The sequence below is a fragment of the Musa acuminata genome, chromosome BXJ2-5 (assembly GCF_036884655.1).
Source record: "Musa acuminata AAA Group cultivar baxijiao chromosome BXJ2-5, Cavendish_Baxijiao_AAA, whole genome shotgun sequence".
In the NCBI taxonomy this organism is placed as follows: domain Eukaryota; kingdom Viridiplantae; phylum Streptophyta; class Magnoliopsida; order Zingiberales; family Musaceae; genus Musa; species Musa acuminata.
The window spans coordinates 42,656,716-42,672,000 of NC_088342.1; the positions used below are offsets into that span (position 1 = coordinate 42,656,716).

The 15,285-nt window shown below is 37.5% G+C and overlaps 2 protein-coding genes across 2 annotated transcripts; one reads left to right on the forward strand and one right to left on the reverse strand.

Annotated features, from left to right (window-relative positions):
• On the forward strand, positions 1-11,541 carry LOC103985585 (probable arabinosyltransferase ARAD1). The gene is made up of 9 exons (XM_009403331.3): positions 1-639; positions 1,451-1,624; positions 3,870-4,027; positions 4,119-4,266; positions 4,388-4,503; positions 4,591-4,729; positions 10,684-10,794; positions 10,931-10,999; positions 11,242-11,541. The coding sequence occupies exons 1-9, from the start codon at positions 58-60 to the stop codon at positions 11,359-11,361; spliced, it is 1,617 nt and encodes a 538-aa protein (XP_009401606.2). The 5' UTR covers positions 1-57; the 3' UTR covers positions 11,362-11,541.
• A 2,106-nt stretch (positions 11,542-13,647) lies between these two features.
• LOC103985911 (jacalin-related lectin 34-like) lies at positions 13,648-14,639 on the reverse strand. Its single transcript, XM_065107471.1, has 3 exons — positions 14,561-14,639; positions 14,193-14,411; positions 13,648-14,058 (listed from the first exon to the last, which is right to left on the reverse strand). Exons 1-3 carry the CDS (start codon positions 14,561-14,563, stop codon positions 13,813-13,815), a joined length of 468 nt encoding a protein of 155 aa, XP_064963543.1. The 5' UTR covers positions 14,564-14,639; the 3' UTR covers positions 13,648-13,812.
• Positions 14,640-15,285: the final 646 nt, after the last annotated feature.

Sequence of the window (15,285 nt, forward strand, 5' to 3'; positions counted from 1 at the left end):
CAACCCAAGAATCCATTGTCTTGTTCATACCGCAACGCTCCTATTCTCTCTCCTCAAATGGCAGGGAAGCACTTCCCCACAGGTGGTCTGAGATCCACTTCCTTCCCCTTCTCCTCCTCCCTCGCCGTCACTTCCCTCTCCCTACTCGCTCTCTTCCTCACCTTCTTCTTCTTCTTCCACAACAATTCCTCTTCCTCTCGCTGCCTCTTGATCTCCGACCCCCTCGACTCCCCGCTCCACCTCTCCAAGCGAAATCCCAACCCTAGCTCTGATGCCGGCCCTCCTCCCGAGTACTCCTTCGTCGCATCCCTCGAGAAGTTCCTCACCACCCGCGCGCCCCCTTTCTCCTCCTCCTCCCCCGCCGATGCTGCTGCATCTCAGTCCGCCGTGCCTGACGATGGTGATGTTCCCACCGCCGCCGCCGCTAAGGCGCTCGACGACTCAATGTGGAAGGAGGAGACTGAGAGGCTTTACGGCGATCCCCTAGATCCGTGGTCGGCGCCCTCCGTGGTCCGGGTCTACGTGTATGACATGCCCTCCAAATTCACCTACGATCTACTGTGGCTGTTCAGGAACACCTACAAGGAGACCGTGAACCTAACCTCCAACGGCAGTCCCGTGCATCGCCTGATCGAACAGGTACTTTGACTGTCTTCGCTGTTTCCAAATGGGTTGTTGAACTCTAGTCGAAGAATGAGGGGATTCTTTTGAAAAATGATATATGATTCAGTGCATTGATTTAACGTTATTGAGGAGTTGAAACCACTTGCAAATCTAGTGCGTTGAGCTAATGACAATGATTGGTTGGAACCACTTAGATTCTACATCAATAGTAGAAAAAAAATAACAGTGAGATGTTTGAAACTCCATATACTTTGTTGGGAAACCACATTATGTCAAAACAGTACTTGTCAGCTCCACAGAGGGGTCTTCAATCCTAGAGTTGCATCTCATGAGGTCAGCTTTTTAGAAGTGAACTTAAAATGACTGGATTGATATTTGGGACAGCTTGCCAATTCTAAATTTATAATTTCTTATGGTGAACCTTGACTGCTCTTGGATGAACATCATATGGGACCGTGATGGTGCATAAAATTTATAATCAATGCATAAAATGAGTCCTCTTCGTTGATGCTCTTGGTTGGTTGAAGCTCTTATAAAGAGCATGGAATTTGTAATTTCTTTTAATTAAGTACTTATTGTCATTAGTTATTTCTTATCTGATTATCAAAACCATTTCCTGAAAGCTAAATTTGACCAATTTGTTGAATTTGTGATATCATGGTGTCTAATAATGTTGTGTCATTGTGTCATCATTTTCTTTATGATATTTGAGCATAAAATAACTCAGGATTGGTATCCTAGCACATAACTATATTCTTATAATGCTTCCTTGTCATTGTAGAATCTGACTTTAGAAGCAAACTTTCTTTTTCATTGTTTTTTGCAGCATTCTATTGATTACTGGCTTTGGGCAGATCTGATTGCTCCAGAATCTGAGAGGATATTGAAGAATGTTATTAGGGTTCATAGACAGGAGGAGGCGGAACTTTTCTACATTCCATTTTTCACAACAATTAGCTATTTCTTACTTGAGAAGCAACAGTGCAAGGCACTTTACAGGGTCTGATGAATTATCGAAATATTTATTTTCGGAGCTGTTGTTTTGTCATGTGATTTTGGATCATGTCAATTGTGGTACTTAAATAACTGACATTTATGTTTTTATACTTGCAGAAAAGATAGATAAGCTTAGGGCAGTGACTACTTACAACTGTCAACTTATTTTTTCTCTATACCGAAGAACACTAAGAGGTCAAACCTTAGTCAAGTTATCTATCTATTAATTTTAAATTATCTACTTTTGGCAGGATGCCTCTGCATAAGAAAAGCGAGGCAAGTAGAGAAAGTGAGACAAAAAGAGAAACATTATCTAACCATATGATTTAGGATGCATATAATAATTTATTTACATTTTTGGGGCAAAAAGCTAATATAGGAAAATAACAAGCTAACTACAGTATACCTATGTGAACATTTTTGGATTGGATCCTATATTGGGACACTACAATAGCTGCTAAAATCAATGACAAAAATTCATAAATATTGCTTGTTAGGTTTCCTCCCTTGTCTTATTTTCTCAGTCTTATTATGATATTTGTTAGGATTCTTTTGGAACTTCTCTTGATAGATTGATTCTAGGATGCTTTTGATGGTCAAACCATAGCTTAACTGAATCCTATTTCCATCTGGTAGTCATGCTTGAATTTTGTGCCAATTGTTAATCTACTCTGATTTCAATTAGCAAATGGTCTTCAAGCCTAGTAAGATTGTCATATAAGCTGGTCCATTGCATCGAGAAAGATGCCCCATCATCCCATGCTATGTTAGCCACTGATCTGGTATCAGGGCCCTTAAAATAGGGCATACAAGACCAGCTAGAGTCGTTCCAAATTCCATTGCTGATAGGCCAGATAGCCTTTTTGTTTGGCCGCTCCTATCAAGGGATGTGAGGAGGATATGTCAGGATAATTGAGAACAAGGTCTAGCCTAGGTCTGTATTTGTGTCTGCTGTCAAGCTCGGTATGTGGTAAAAGCTGAAAATTAAATTTTTGTTTTTGTCGTAGCATTGCCTAGACTGCTTAGAGGCTACAGAGGCTGAACCTTGACCTTCAAAATCACTCGGTCATGTAGTTCAAGGCCCGAACCGGTCCATTAAAGTGTCTGGTAAATCTGACCCGAGGTTCAATTTTAAAATGCAAAGACTACTCATACTGATCATACATCTTCTAACCTTTTTTATGAATAAAACAATAATGCAACATTTACTACCTAAAGGGTTTTGACATAAGTTGTTTCATTAGTTAAATCTTTATCTTTGATTTCTGATAGTTTACATGCTGTAACTCACTAGGTATTTAGAAGAAAGTAAGTGGTTTAGTCATTGTTGATTTAGATGCTTGGTTGTACTTTCTGAGGCTTATGTTATTTGTTGACTGTGCATCTTTGCTTGGTCCATGTTTGTTTTGTACACTATATTCCATTGTGTAACTACCCAGAGGGATGCAAACATGAGCATGGATATAGAAGAACTGAACCAAGGGTTTATCTTGTCAAAAACAATCTTGATTATACAGTACCCTGACATTTGAAGTTCTTTTTGCATCTTGTTAGTCTTGTATTCTGAGACAAATCTTAATACTATTCCTGGTTTGTGCCATGCTGAGATACCTTCCCACGTAACTTGCAAAGATACATATCATAGATTGCTTGTAAATTTTATAAGATAATGACCTACTGTGCAAGGTTCTTAAGCAAAACATTCAAACTTACAGAAAGATATTATATGCTAAAGAGCCTATCTAGTGGTTGTCATTTTGTATTATCAACTCTTAGGTATATGTAAAAAGATAAAAATGTGATCACCAACTTTGTCTAATATGAAGTGGCATAGTTTAATATAGTGGTAAAAGTACTAAATATTAGTTTTGGTGTTGGTATACTTCGGTATGCTCTAGTATATTGCCCATTGACACAGGATCAGATTGATATGATGCAGTCGGTGTAAATGTGAATCCATGTCCATAATTAATTGAATAAAATTTGGAAACTAATTTAGTAATATATATTTGAAACTAACTGTATATATAAAACCTATAATTACTTATCTAAAGTTCGACACCTGACTAGTACTCTAAATTTAATTATTTAAGTGTACCATAGATGTATTCATATTACAGAAATGGACAAGTAATAAGTGTTGACTTTCACTAAAGTTGCAAGAAAAAAATTGTTTCATCAATGCTTGAAGTAGTTTTGTTGGGTACCATGGATCAAATATCTTATTTTGCAGTTCTATTTGATATCAGGAGGCTTTAAAGTGGGTGACTGACCAGGCTGCCTGGAAAAGATCTGGAGGTAGAGATCATATACTTCCAGTCCATCACCCTTGGTCTTTCAAATCTGTTCGCCGGTTCATGAAAAATGCAATTTGGCTTCTACCAGATATGGACTCCACTGGAAACTGGTAATAACATCATGTACTTTTTTTCCAGCAATCTATAGACCCTCTCATATGTGCCATGCAGTAATCTTGAATTTGGATCTAACTATGGTAGGTATAAACCAGGGCAAGTCTGGCTAGAAAAAGACCTTATCCTTCCTTATGTTCCCAATGTTGATTTTTGTAATTCACAATGCTTACATGACGTGCAGTCAGAAAGAAAAACATTGATATTCTTTCGTGGAAGGCTTAAGAGAAATGCTGTAAGATTTGCCTCCACTTTTCATAAAAATGATGATCTTCTTGACTAGTATGTTACTTTCGTTTTGGGCATGAAGCTATTTGTCTTTGTATGCTCAAACCAAGGGTGTATTTCTTGTCCAGGGAGGTAAAATTCGTAGTAAACTTGTGGAAGCATTGCATAACACCGAGGGTGTTGTTGTAGAAGAGGGAAGTGCTGGTGAATCTGGGAAAGCTGCAGCTCAGAATGGCATGCGCAGGTAATTTGTTTATGATATTAGTTATTTATCCTTGTAGAACCTTGTATTATTACACCTATCAACTTATTTGTGTTGCATTCATGGTAGATCTCTCTTTTGCCTCAGCCCAGCTGGGGATACCCCATCCTCTGCTAGGCTGTTTGACGCAATAGTTAGTGGATGTATACCTGTTATTGTCAGTGATGAATTAGAGCTTCCTTTTGAAGGAATACTTGATTATCGGAAGGTAATGCATCTTTTGCACTCGTATATTTTAGCTTTGAAAGTTCCTTTATGTTTTTCGGATAACCATTGGATTGAAGACTTGATACAGTAGTTGCTCAGTTAAAGTCATTTCATTTTACTTGGTAAGGCTGCCATTACTCCACTATGTGTGATGGGAAGAATTTTCTTGAAAGCAAAATCCTGAATGGGTACGGTCCTTTTGCCTCTAGGACTTGAAGTATTTGCATAGAGATGGGTCAGCATAAATACAACTACTTGGTGAATATTCAGCCTTGAGTAGATGTTCAAATGTGGAACTAGATAGGACTCCTAACCAAGGTTTGTTCTACTGCCTGAGTCGGTATGGTACAAGCGAACTTGTTCAACTCGCCATCGAGACACGCCTCGCCCAAGTCCCTATTGGCACGTCCCAACGTACCATGTGTCGATGCACCGATATAGATTGATACATATCGTATTGACAAATCTCCAAGACGGGTCTAGTACCCGAAATGGCAAATCGTGCTCCTAACCTTATGTTAGTAAGCCACCCTTTTGTTTTTGATGAATTTGGATTTTTCTTTTCATTACTCTCTTATGAAGGATGGACATGGACACTATGCATATATGATGATGATGACAGAAGTCTTATATAAGAAATATATAACATGACTGGATGCAACAATTAATCAATTTAGGCAATTATTACTGTTGCGTTAATCATATGCATAAATAACAAATACTCACTGAAATACTTCAAACACAAAACAATAAAGAGAAAGTCAATAGTCTGGCTTAATGTATAAAACCAATTATTCATCATGACTTCAAGCCTTTATAAATGATGTCTCTCTCATGCTTCTTATCAAGCACCTTCTTTCTTTGAGGGAAGGGCACCTCCAAGAAAGTAAAGCGGAAAGAACAAAGAGAAGACAAATAGAAGGAAACAATAAAGATAGGAAATTTAATTACACAATTTGTGATACATCAAGGATTTATGAGAACTTAGTTATAGCCTCTCATCCTTACTCCATCTTGTATCCAACCAGTGCAGGATAAAACTTGAGTTTATATTCTTACAAGTATCCCATGTCACCAGAAATCCCTCTTGATCAGCAATTTAGAACTTGGAATTCAGACTGTAAAAAATAACTAGCATACTCTATACTACTACACCTATATTAGGCCATTTGCAGACTAATTAAATTTCGAATAGGACACTAGAGGATTTTCAAATTTTTTCTAAAAAACAATGACGAAAATTTAATTATATTTTAAATTCAAATAAGATAAAGGCCTCTCAAAATGTTCTCTATAGTCTTGACTGGATCCAGTTTATATAGTCATGATTTGGATGTCAGACCCAACAAATATATAGGCTTGAATTTTGTAGAATATTTTGGACTGAGTAAGGATTTTTTGGATTGTTAGAAATTTTCATTTATAACAAATCTTCGTCCCTCAAGTACACCTTATTTGTAAGAAGGCACTTATGAAATTTTCAACTTGTTTCTTAGATAGATGATCATCGAAATGGTATCTATTTGGATTTGGAAAATTCTGCATTAGAAATCAGTCTTTTGTGAGGTCTTTCTGTTGCAAGTTTCACTAGGTTTATAAATCCAGAACTGTAGGTTTGAGAGACAACATGTTGGATTTTCTCTTGTTGAATTGTGTAATGTTGATCTGTTGTAAGAACTTCTTGGTGTCTAAAAAAGACTCGACAGAAGTCACCAAAATTGGAGGTCATTTGATTGGGCAGCCAATGCTGAACAGGAAATCAAGTTTTTCTATAATAGAATTATACAGCATGCTGACATTTATGTCAATTTGTGCACAATTTTTAAAATTTTCTTGAACATGTAGTCGGGATAAATTTATGAGCAAAAGGTTGGGGGAGAGTACCCCATCAAGTGGGGTCCAAGATCAAACATAAATTTGACTGCTGCCATTTGTTAGATCACATTTTTTCAAATTGTATATATTAAATAAATTATCACCTCCAACCTTCAAACGTGTTTGTCCATGGTGGTTTGAGGATGACTGTAGAACAAACCGACCTAGGTTTTGTGAGGATTGCATCTTTAGGAATTTTTGCCTCTCAAGTCTACTTGATTGCCACACTACACTAGTAGGCCAGGATGTTCTGACGATACCGCATCATGAAATTATTATTTTTCTTACAATGTGAGGGATGAAGAGAGATGTTACATACCACAAATTGTAAAGACAAAAAAATTCATTACTTTTAATTAAAAGATATTGCTTCACCCCTATAAAGGAATATTTGCTAGTGGTACTAAATTGGATTAATAATAATTAGAATCTTGTACTGCAAATTGTAAGGACAATTTACCCACCATTTGTGCAGAGAATAGGATGCATAGCCTAGTGTAGATTTCATTAACGAGGGTTGTTCAAGATATTGTAGTCCATTTGAGACATCATTAGGATAGGACTCCTCTTTGTCTACCACTTGACCGATCCCTTCTCAGGCTTAGGATGGCCTTGGTGTAAGACCTAAGAGGCCTGGTTAGCCCTAACTTTGAGTTTCAGGCAGCAATTGATTTGTTGATTGTGTAGGAGCACAACTCAATGTGATAGTGGTGATTATTAAAGAGGCATAGTTTTGAAGGACAAAGTCTTTGTTGCTTAACTCAAGTTTTTTGGGCATGGTTCACATTACTAGTCCGTACCAGTGTACCAACCAACTATCGTTACGGTACGTGTCGATCTATACCGAGCATACTAACACATGGTACATTGGGATGTACCGATCTATCACCCGAACCGATCCTCTATTGGACCTATATGTACTGCTTGTATGGAGCAATATGCTTCAGTACGTCAAACCTTGCTTTTGAGCATGTGAAGAGATAGAATATGTTGCTTTTAGTGCCCAAAGATATGAGTTGAGATGTTGGATTAGGTGTCAAAAGTTTAGGATTTCAACTACCACCAAAATAGATGATGGGATTCCACAACCAGTGGTCATTGATGCACCAAAAATTTAGGATTTCAACTACCACCGAATCTTGGAACTGCTCCCATGATATATTGTATTAACAAGACACATCACTGATGCATCAACATGATAACGATTGTTGCCTCATCGTCATTAACAACATGTGTCTGAGGAGCCTTGAGGAAGTATGAATGTGGCATATAGGGCCAGGGAGGTTGGAGTGCACTGGATCTTTTACTAGTGACCTATTGTTCTGTATTCTATAAACAATCAAGCTCGAAAGAAAATGACCAATTATCACCATATATTTATTGGTCATAAGATCCTCCATAATATAAAGATTGTGAATAAGAGTGGAGTGTCGACATCCCACGGTATTCTTTCATCTCTTGGCTTGTTTGTTTGAACAAATTAAGCACTTTGGATAGACTGATAATGTGGCGAATCTACACCAAATCTTCCTGCTACTTATTTAGTCAAGGAGACGAAAGCATCCATCACCTATTCTTTGATTTTACTTTCTCATCACGCGTTTAGGGAGCCATATTGAGTAGATGCAACCTACCCCACCCCCCTATAGGGGTGGAACGTAGAATTGGCATGGGTATGCAGTCAATGAAACATCGAGAGTTTGATAAGTCGAATCGGAAAACTATCCTTCACATCTACAATATATTATATCTAGGTTGAGAGGAACCGAAGATTTAAGTCAAATGCCCAGAAACCTTTAGATGTCATTATCTTATCAAATGTGCAAGACGTGAGCAAGAGAATCCAGAATGAATCCACAACTATGCAAGACGTGAGAGGAACCAAAGATTTACGTCAAATGCCCAAAGACCTCTAGATGTCATTATCTCAGCAATTGTGCAAGACGTGAACAGGAGAATCCAAAATGAATCCACAACTGTAGCAGACATTGCTTCAAGTCGGGCTATTGCTGCAAATTGGAATCTATATCCAAACTTTGCAACTGCTAAGTCTACATGGCACCATTGAACCCCCCCTCTTTGAGGGCATTATCGTCTTACATATCGATGCATCCCTTTCCACCTCCATGGCTAGTTTGGGATGTGTTTTTCGTGACCATTTTGGGAGCTCCTTTTGTTCTATAGCAGAAGGTAGATTGAAGGTCCCATTATTCAACATGAATTATAGGCTATCCTCCTTAGCCTTTCTGAAGCTAGAAGAAGGCCATTCCACTCGGTCCATCTTTGTTCTGGTTCACAAGTCGTGGTGGATATCCTCAATGGTCGTTATAGTACGCCATGGTGGTGCTGGATTACTTTTGAGCATATTCATATTTATTCGAGAGTGCTTTGAATTATAGGCTATCCTCCTTAGCCTTTCTGAAGCTAGAAGAAGGCCATTCCACTCGGTCCATCTTTGGTCCGGTTCACAAGTCGTGGTGGATATCCTCAATGGTCGTTATAGTACGCCATGGTGGTGCTGGATTACTTTTGAGCATATTCATATTATTCGAGAGTGCTTTGAATTTCTAGAATTCTCCATCCATCGAGAAGCTAACAAGCCAATCGACTTTGTCACTCACCTGTGTAAGTTCAAGGAGAAGATCTTGTTGTCACTTTCAGAGTTCTTGGACGAATTGCGAAGGCTGATTGAAGCTGATGCGCTAAAAAAGAGAATACATCAGAATGACATGATTCTCATGGGTCCCTTGCATGTTTTGGCTGTCTCTAAATATGGGGGTGGCCTCCTTTGGGGGATGTTTGTGATGCTCTGTACACTTTTGGTGTGGTGGAGCTTGACCCTTTGCACATTGTAACCATCTTTATTTTTTAATACAACTTCTCTTGCATTCTTGCCCCAAGAAAAAAGACAATGAGAGATTGAGAGGGAACGAGAGAGAGAAAGAGAGGGTAGAGAGGGGCTTATAGAAGCCCTAAAGAGGTCCTAATGGGCAATTCGATCGTCTGGGGCTGGTATTGACCATTGGGGGCTAGTACCAGTCGAAATTCAATCATTACCTACTTATACTAGTTAGTGATGGTCGAATTTCGACCACATCGAATGGTATGAAGGGTGTACCACCCAGATATGATACTTTGGGTCAAATCAGCCAGTTCGACCTTGTTTCAGGTATCATTGTTCGGGTGGCATGATACGAAATTGTGTATACTGCCAATTTTGTACCATGCTGCCTGGTATTACAGATGTTACCTGCAACCACATAAAATTGCATTGGCAGTATCATTTCAGATAACAAATCCTAACTCACTTATTTTAAATATTTCCTTGAACTATCTCCAGTAAGTTTGGACCACCGAAGGGAAGGTTTCCAATCTAACTTCAGTGCAACATTTCTCTAGTGCCTTCAGATTGATATTTTTCTACCACTAGAGATAGAGATTCCATGGTTCTATAAAGATACTAGTCGGGCTACAGTAAGAGCCCCTAAAATATGTATTCCCTTCCTTTGAAACAAGATCTTAGAACTCCTAGAATTTTAGTCTTATCAGGAAAGTAACTACCCTTATACTAATATCAGAACTTTTGAGATTAATTAGACTAGAATAGGACTCTAGAGAACTTTCAAAGGTTGCCTCCAAAATCAATGACCAAAATGAAAGAATAATTCTAATCTGAATATGATTGTGTTTTCTTTAGCACTCAATCTGGTAATTGGATCCAGTCACCAAGAGACTTGGTTTGGGTGTTGTTTAATATAATCTACTATCTAGACATTGAGCTCTCATGGACACGCAACTGCTATGGAGCCTAGTAGGGACTAAGACCAATTTAATTTGACTATTTTGCCTTTGGCTTCCATAGAGTATTCTAAGCCCTCTATGAGTTATTAGGATGTTAGAATTTTTCATCATAGCATTCTATGTTACATATTTCATTTTGGTTCTTTATCTTTTTTCCATTTTTCTGTTGGACTTCACTATTTTGTATATTTTCTTAAACTATAGATGCTAGTATTTCTGTCTGATGTAATTTCTTAATGGTGTTCCTGATACTGAAGTTCTATATTATGATGTACGCAGATCGCGCTTTTTGTTTCTTCTAAAGATGCTGTACAACATGGATGGCTTATTAAGTTCCTTAAGAATATAGATTCCAGGCAAATCAAAGAAATGCAGATGAACATTGCCAAGGTTCTTTTCTGTATGACTAAACTATTCTATGTTATTTTGTTCTGCTTGGACTCTGAAAAAGCTAGTAGCTTGATAAAATCAGGATAAACTTTTTTCCCCACCTTATCTATGGTTGTCTTTTGTTGGACATTTGCAGTACTCGAGGCACTTCTTATATTCAAGTCCAGCTCAGCCTCTTGGTGCAGAGGACATGACGTGGAGAATGGTTTGTTTTCCTTAATATGAAATCGGTTGATCTTGTGCTCACAATAATTATTTCAGTCGTACTAATAATTTCTAGACGTCACTTTGTTCTGTTTAATTTTGCTTGATTGTCGTCATCTTTTTAGGTCAACATTTAAGGGGGAAAAAGAAAAAAGAGAATAATATAAAAGGAGGTGGAATAAATTGCATTTGCTGATTTCCGCACATTCTAATTCTTTTATTTCCTCCATTTGGATACGACAGATTGCTGGTAAATTGGTGAACATCAAGCTGCAGACAAGGCGGTCACAACGGACTGTGGAAGGTTCAAGAAATTTGTGCACATGTGAATGCAAACCAGGAAATATCACTAGAGTATTCTGATTGCGTTTTCTTTCCTGTTCTATGTTTTTTTTCTTTTTCATATCCCCTTATGCTGATTTGTTTACCCATATGATATAACAGCTGTATAGAAAAAAAAAATATATAGTCCTATGTTTCTTGTAACTGAGAAAATCTTGCTTCCCATGGTTTATTTCTTAAATGTGTTCCTGTTAGTGATCCCGCATTCCCTCTTAAATGTGTTAATGTTAATGTTCTGATATCCACCTGGACTGCTTTATTCTTGCAGTCTGTTGTCACTCCAACAAGCAACTTTCTTTTTTTGTTTAGTATAAAGCTGCAATTATGCAGATTATTGAATGTTAGTCTCCAGATTTTACCCTAATTAATTTTCTTGTATTTATGTCTTTAGTGGCATGATGATATTTATCCTTTTCTTTCTTCTTTCTTGGAAAGTGTAAGCGGTGATGATGGGAACTGATGCTTAATTTTGTTTTTAACTTGCCATCAATAATTAAGGCTTTTTACCAGCTAGCTTAGTTAGCAGGTTCACAAATTTGTTTGGAACCTTCGATCTCTTGTAAGTTATCGTCATAAAAAAAAATATTTTAAATATAAAAAAAAAATCGTTGAATGAGACTGAATCTTCAGTCGTTCGTAAGTTATAGTCGGACTTTCTTAGATCCGCTGGACCAAACCCTGAGATCCTCGTCACCAAAATAATTGACAGTTGGTAACGACTAATCTCTGCAAATAGCGAATAAAGAAGATAGGATTGTTAGACACCACAAGGACAACCATGGGGTGGGTCTCAGTGCTCACTCTATAGGTCCTTAAATGAAACACTCTTGCCAAGGTTATGATGGGAACCAGCCTCTTTCTTTCTTTTTGAGTGTAGTCTTGGACTAGTATTTTGATGCTACTGCATCTGAATAGACACGTACGTCCATTGGCCTTTAGAAAGTAGCGTAATAGAAATTGTTCGTTACGAGTTGATCTTGAAACACTCGATGATCATCCATATAGGTGTTATAAATTGTTCAAATTAAAAAGAAAAAAGAATTTTTTTTCAAAAGATTTATTTGAAAATATATTTTCTTTTATAGTTATTTTGGTAGTTATTTTTCAAAGATGATGTCTTTTGATAAAATATCTATAAATAGATATTTGAGGGTAAATTATTTAGACATCTTTTTCATATTCTTCTTCTTTACTCTCCAAGTGATTGAATTAGATATTCTTTAATTCCTCTTTGAAGATTTTTTATTGTTTGCTCAATACAGATCTTCTAAAGACTTGTCATATCCATTAAAACTATTTGCATCAAACTCATAGCAATCTTATTGAGAAGAGGGTGCAAATATTATTTTTATGAAAGTGTTTATACATGTATCAAGTCTAAATATCTTTCCAAAAGTATTCTTGATCCTGTGTTTGTTATTTGTTTCCATAGTGTTTTTATCCTCTTCTTTATCGTATTTTCCTAACAATAGGCATATACATATAACTAAGGACTCGTTCATTAATTAAACCGGTGAAGTTAAACCTGCTCAAAGAACTCAAAAAATGATACTAATCAAACCACAATGATCTTCTAACGGGTTAGTTGCACGATCGCCTATAAGGCTACAACTGAGATGAACCTTAAAATGCTATAAGATATTTCAGATACATTAGTACAACTTCACATTTGATATCAAATCAAGCGTCCCTAGTTTGGTCAGACTGACTGACTGACTTACTAGTCGATCCATAGCTTCACGAAGAATCGATCATAAGGCAGCCGAATTGTGAGCTAAGGAGCAACTAGTAGAATGAGGCAACAGGAAATCTAAGAAAATGAGACCCCATCCCTCCTAGAGAACACCATGCATCTCCATGTGGTACCATAGAAAGAAGATTGTTTCTTGGAAGTAACAAATATAGAAGATTGTTGTTCAGGAACAAATAAAATGTGGTTTAGATTTTGACTTCAAAAGTGGATGAGCTAAAATATAGAGTATAAATTATAATCTTCATCATCATCGTATATTTAACATACTATTATTATTTATATCATATTATAACTTGAAATTTAAGATGCTATGCTTCTATATCAATTCGTTAGTTAGTGGATGATGTTACTGGGAGGGATTCTTTTGATTATAAACTTAAATAATCTTGTCGAACTTGATTTACCAAATTTACTTTTGGGATTTCACTTTGAGTGATTAGGAAATTACGACTACGCAGATATTATATATCATATAAGTAGGTGAAGCACAAGAAAATATTTCTAGTTTATAAGTGGGTAAGTTAAACTTATTATTACCGAATGGGCTAACGATGTGTTGCAAATGTCACCAACGAGACACATCATCATATTATTAGTGCATGAAGATAGATAGATAGTAAACAGACACCCAACTCAAACATAGATGCCAGTAACAGACATTGGCATCCTTATTCATCATGGCACACAGAGATAGATAGTAAACACCCTCCACGAGATGGCTAAGCCAGCATCACGTAGACTCCAAATGCAGTGAGATACTCGGTCGTTGCATGTCCAAAAAAGCCCTTAATCTCGTCATACTCTACATTGACTTGGAAAAAGGTTCCACCCCCACTTCCATATGGACCATATGTCTTTCCAAGACTGGTGGTAAACGTGAGTTGAGATACACAAGGGAATTCAGAACAGTCGTGCTTGACATAACCAGAAACGGAGGTGAGGTATTCATCCGGCATGAGAGTAAACTGCGAGGCAATTAAAGCAATGCTACATTTAGTGATTTATATATGTTGTAAATAGTGCGTTTGATAGCAGGTATTATTAGTACGAGTTGAAGGCAAAAGAATAGAATAGACGAATGGAGGTTGGAGAGGCATGCCTGGAATAGTTCACTGCCGGGGCCTCCGTATCTGGGAGTTACGCGAGTGCTTCCGTCTATGTCGAAGGTTATCTTAATGGAGTTTACGCATGAAGAAGCGCCGACGCTGATGCCTGTGATTTTGTCAGCAGGTTCCATGCTCCAACGAGACTCACTGTCGCATGGACATTTGGGGACGCCCCCTCGAGCATGCGCGGCCGTCTTGATCTGGTTTGAAGCCTGCACCACCATGCAGCATCCATCACAAACCACAAAGAGTAGAATAGAAACCGCAGTACTACATAGATAGATAGGCCTCCCTCTAAGGGAAGCAAAGCTATATTCTTTCGGGGGAGGCAGAACATCTATATAGCGTCTCTCTCACTCACCATTAGCGAGCTTATGAAGCAATTCCTCTCACGGCAGATGATATGCAAACACAAACACTCACACTCGATGGGGAGAGAGTGGATGGATGGGGGGGTATTTATAGAACCAAAAGGAGGTGCATGAAGTTGGAACCATGCTGTATGAATGGGACTCGTAACAATACAGAAAGAACCAGCACCGGTACCGCTTCCAAGTCAATGCTTTACTTAAACCAAGTGGATTGAGTTCTTTGCTGTTTTCTTCTTTTTAGTCAGGTTTATGTGTGGATAACATCATCGATAACCTAAAAATTGAAGCATTGGATTCATAATGACTATTTATAGGTGAATACTAGTTTGGTCTGTTGGATTACTTAAAATATGACTTCCAAGTCCATCTCAATCCAAAGTCAATAATAATACAAGTTTTATCACTCCATCCTAGTTTATAATAATACGAATGGCTTGCATTAATTATTTATGCAAATGATCCTCCTTTTCTTTTACGTGTATTACATTACATCAAGCCGTCTCTCTTCTCTTTCTTTCCTTCTTTTTCAGTGTAGAAATCTTGTCGGTTCAAACATGATTGTGCGATATCTTAACACCGTCTTCTTACCTTTGAATTTAAACTGGACAAAACAAATAGAGCTAATCATTTTCCACTGCATGCGTAAATTTAAGGATGTGTTGGTATGGAATAATGTTTTTGAAGTGACACTAACTAAATAGGTTACGTTAATTCT

What these genes read in the sequence shown, in the direction of transcription:
- LOC103985585 (XM_009403331.3), top strand. Translation starts at nt 58, where the DNA reads ATGGCAGGGAAGCACTTCCCCACAGGTGGTCTGAGATCCACTTCCTTC. An exon ending in GAAGGCTTAAGAGAAATGCT is followed by an intron (nt 4,267 to 4,387) that starts GTAAGATTTGCC and finishes TTTCTTGTCCAG; the next exon opens with GGAGGTAAAATTCGTAGTAA. An exon ending in AGGACATGACGTGGAGAATG is followed by an intron (nt 11,000 to 11,241) that starts GTTTGTTTTCCT and finishes TGGATACGACAG; the next exon opens with ATTGCTGGTAAATTGGTGAA.
- LOC103985911 (XM_065107471.1), bottom strand. An exon ending in CCGGCAGTGAACTATTCCAG is followed by an intron (nt 14,059 to 14,192) that starts GCATGCCTCTCC and finishes ATTGCCTCGCAG; the next exon opens with TTTACTCTCATGCCGGATGA.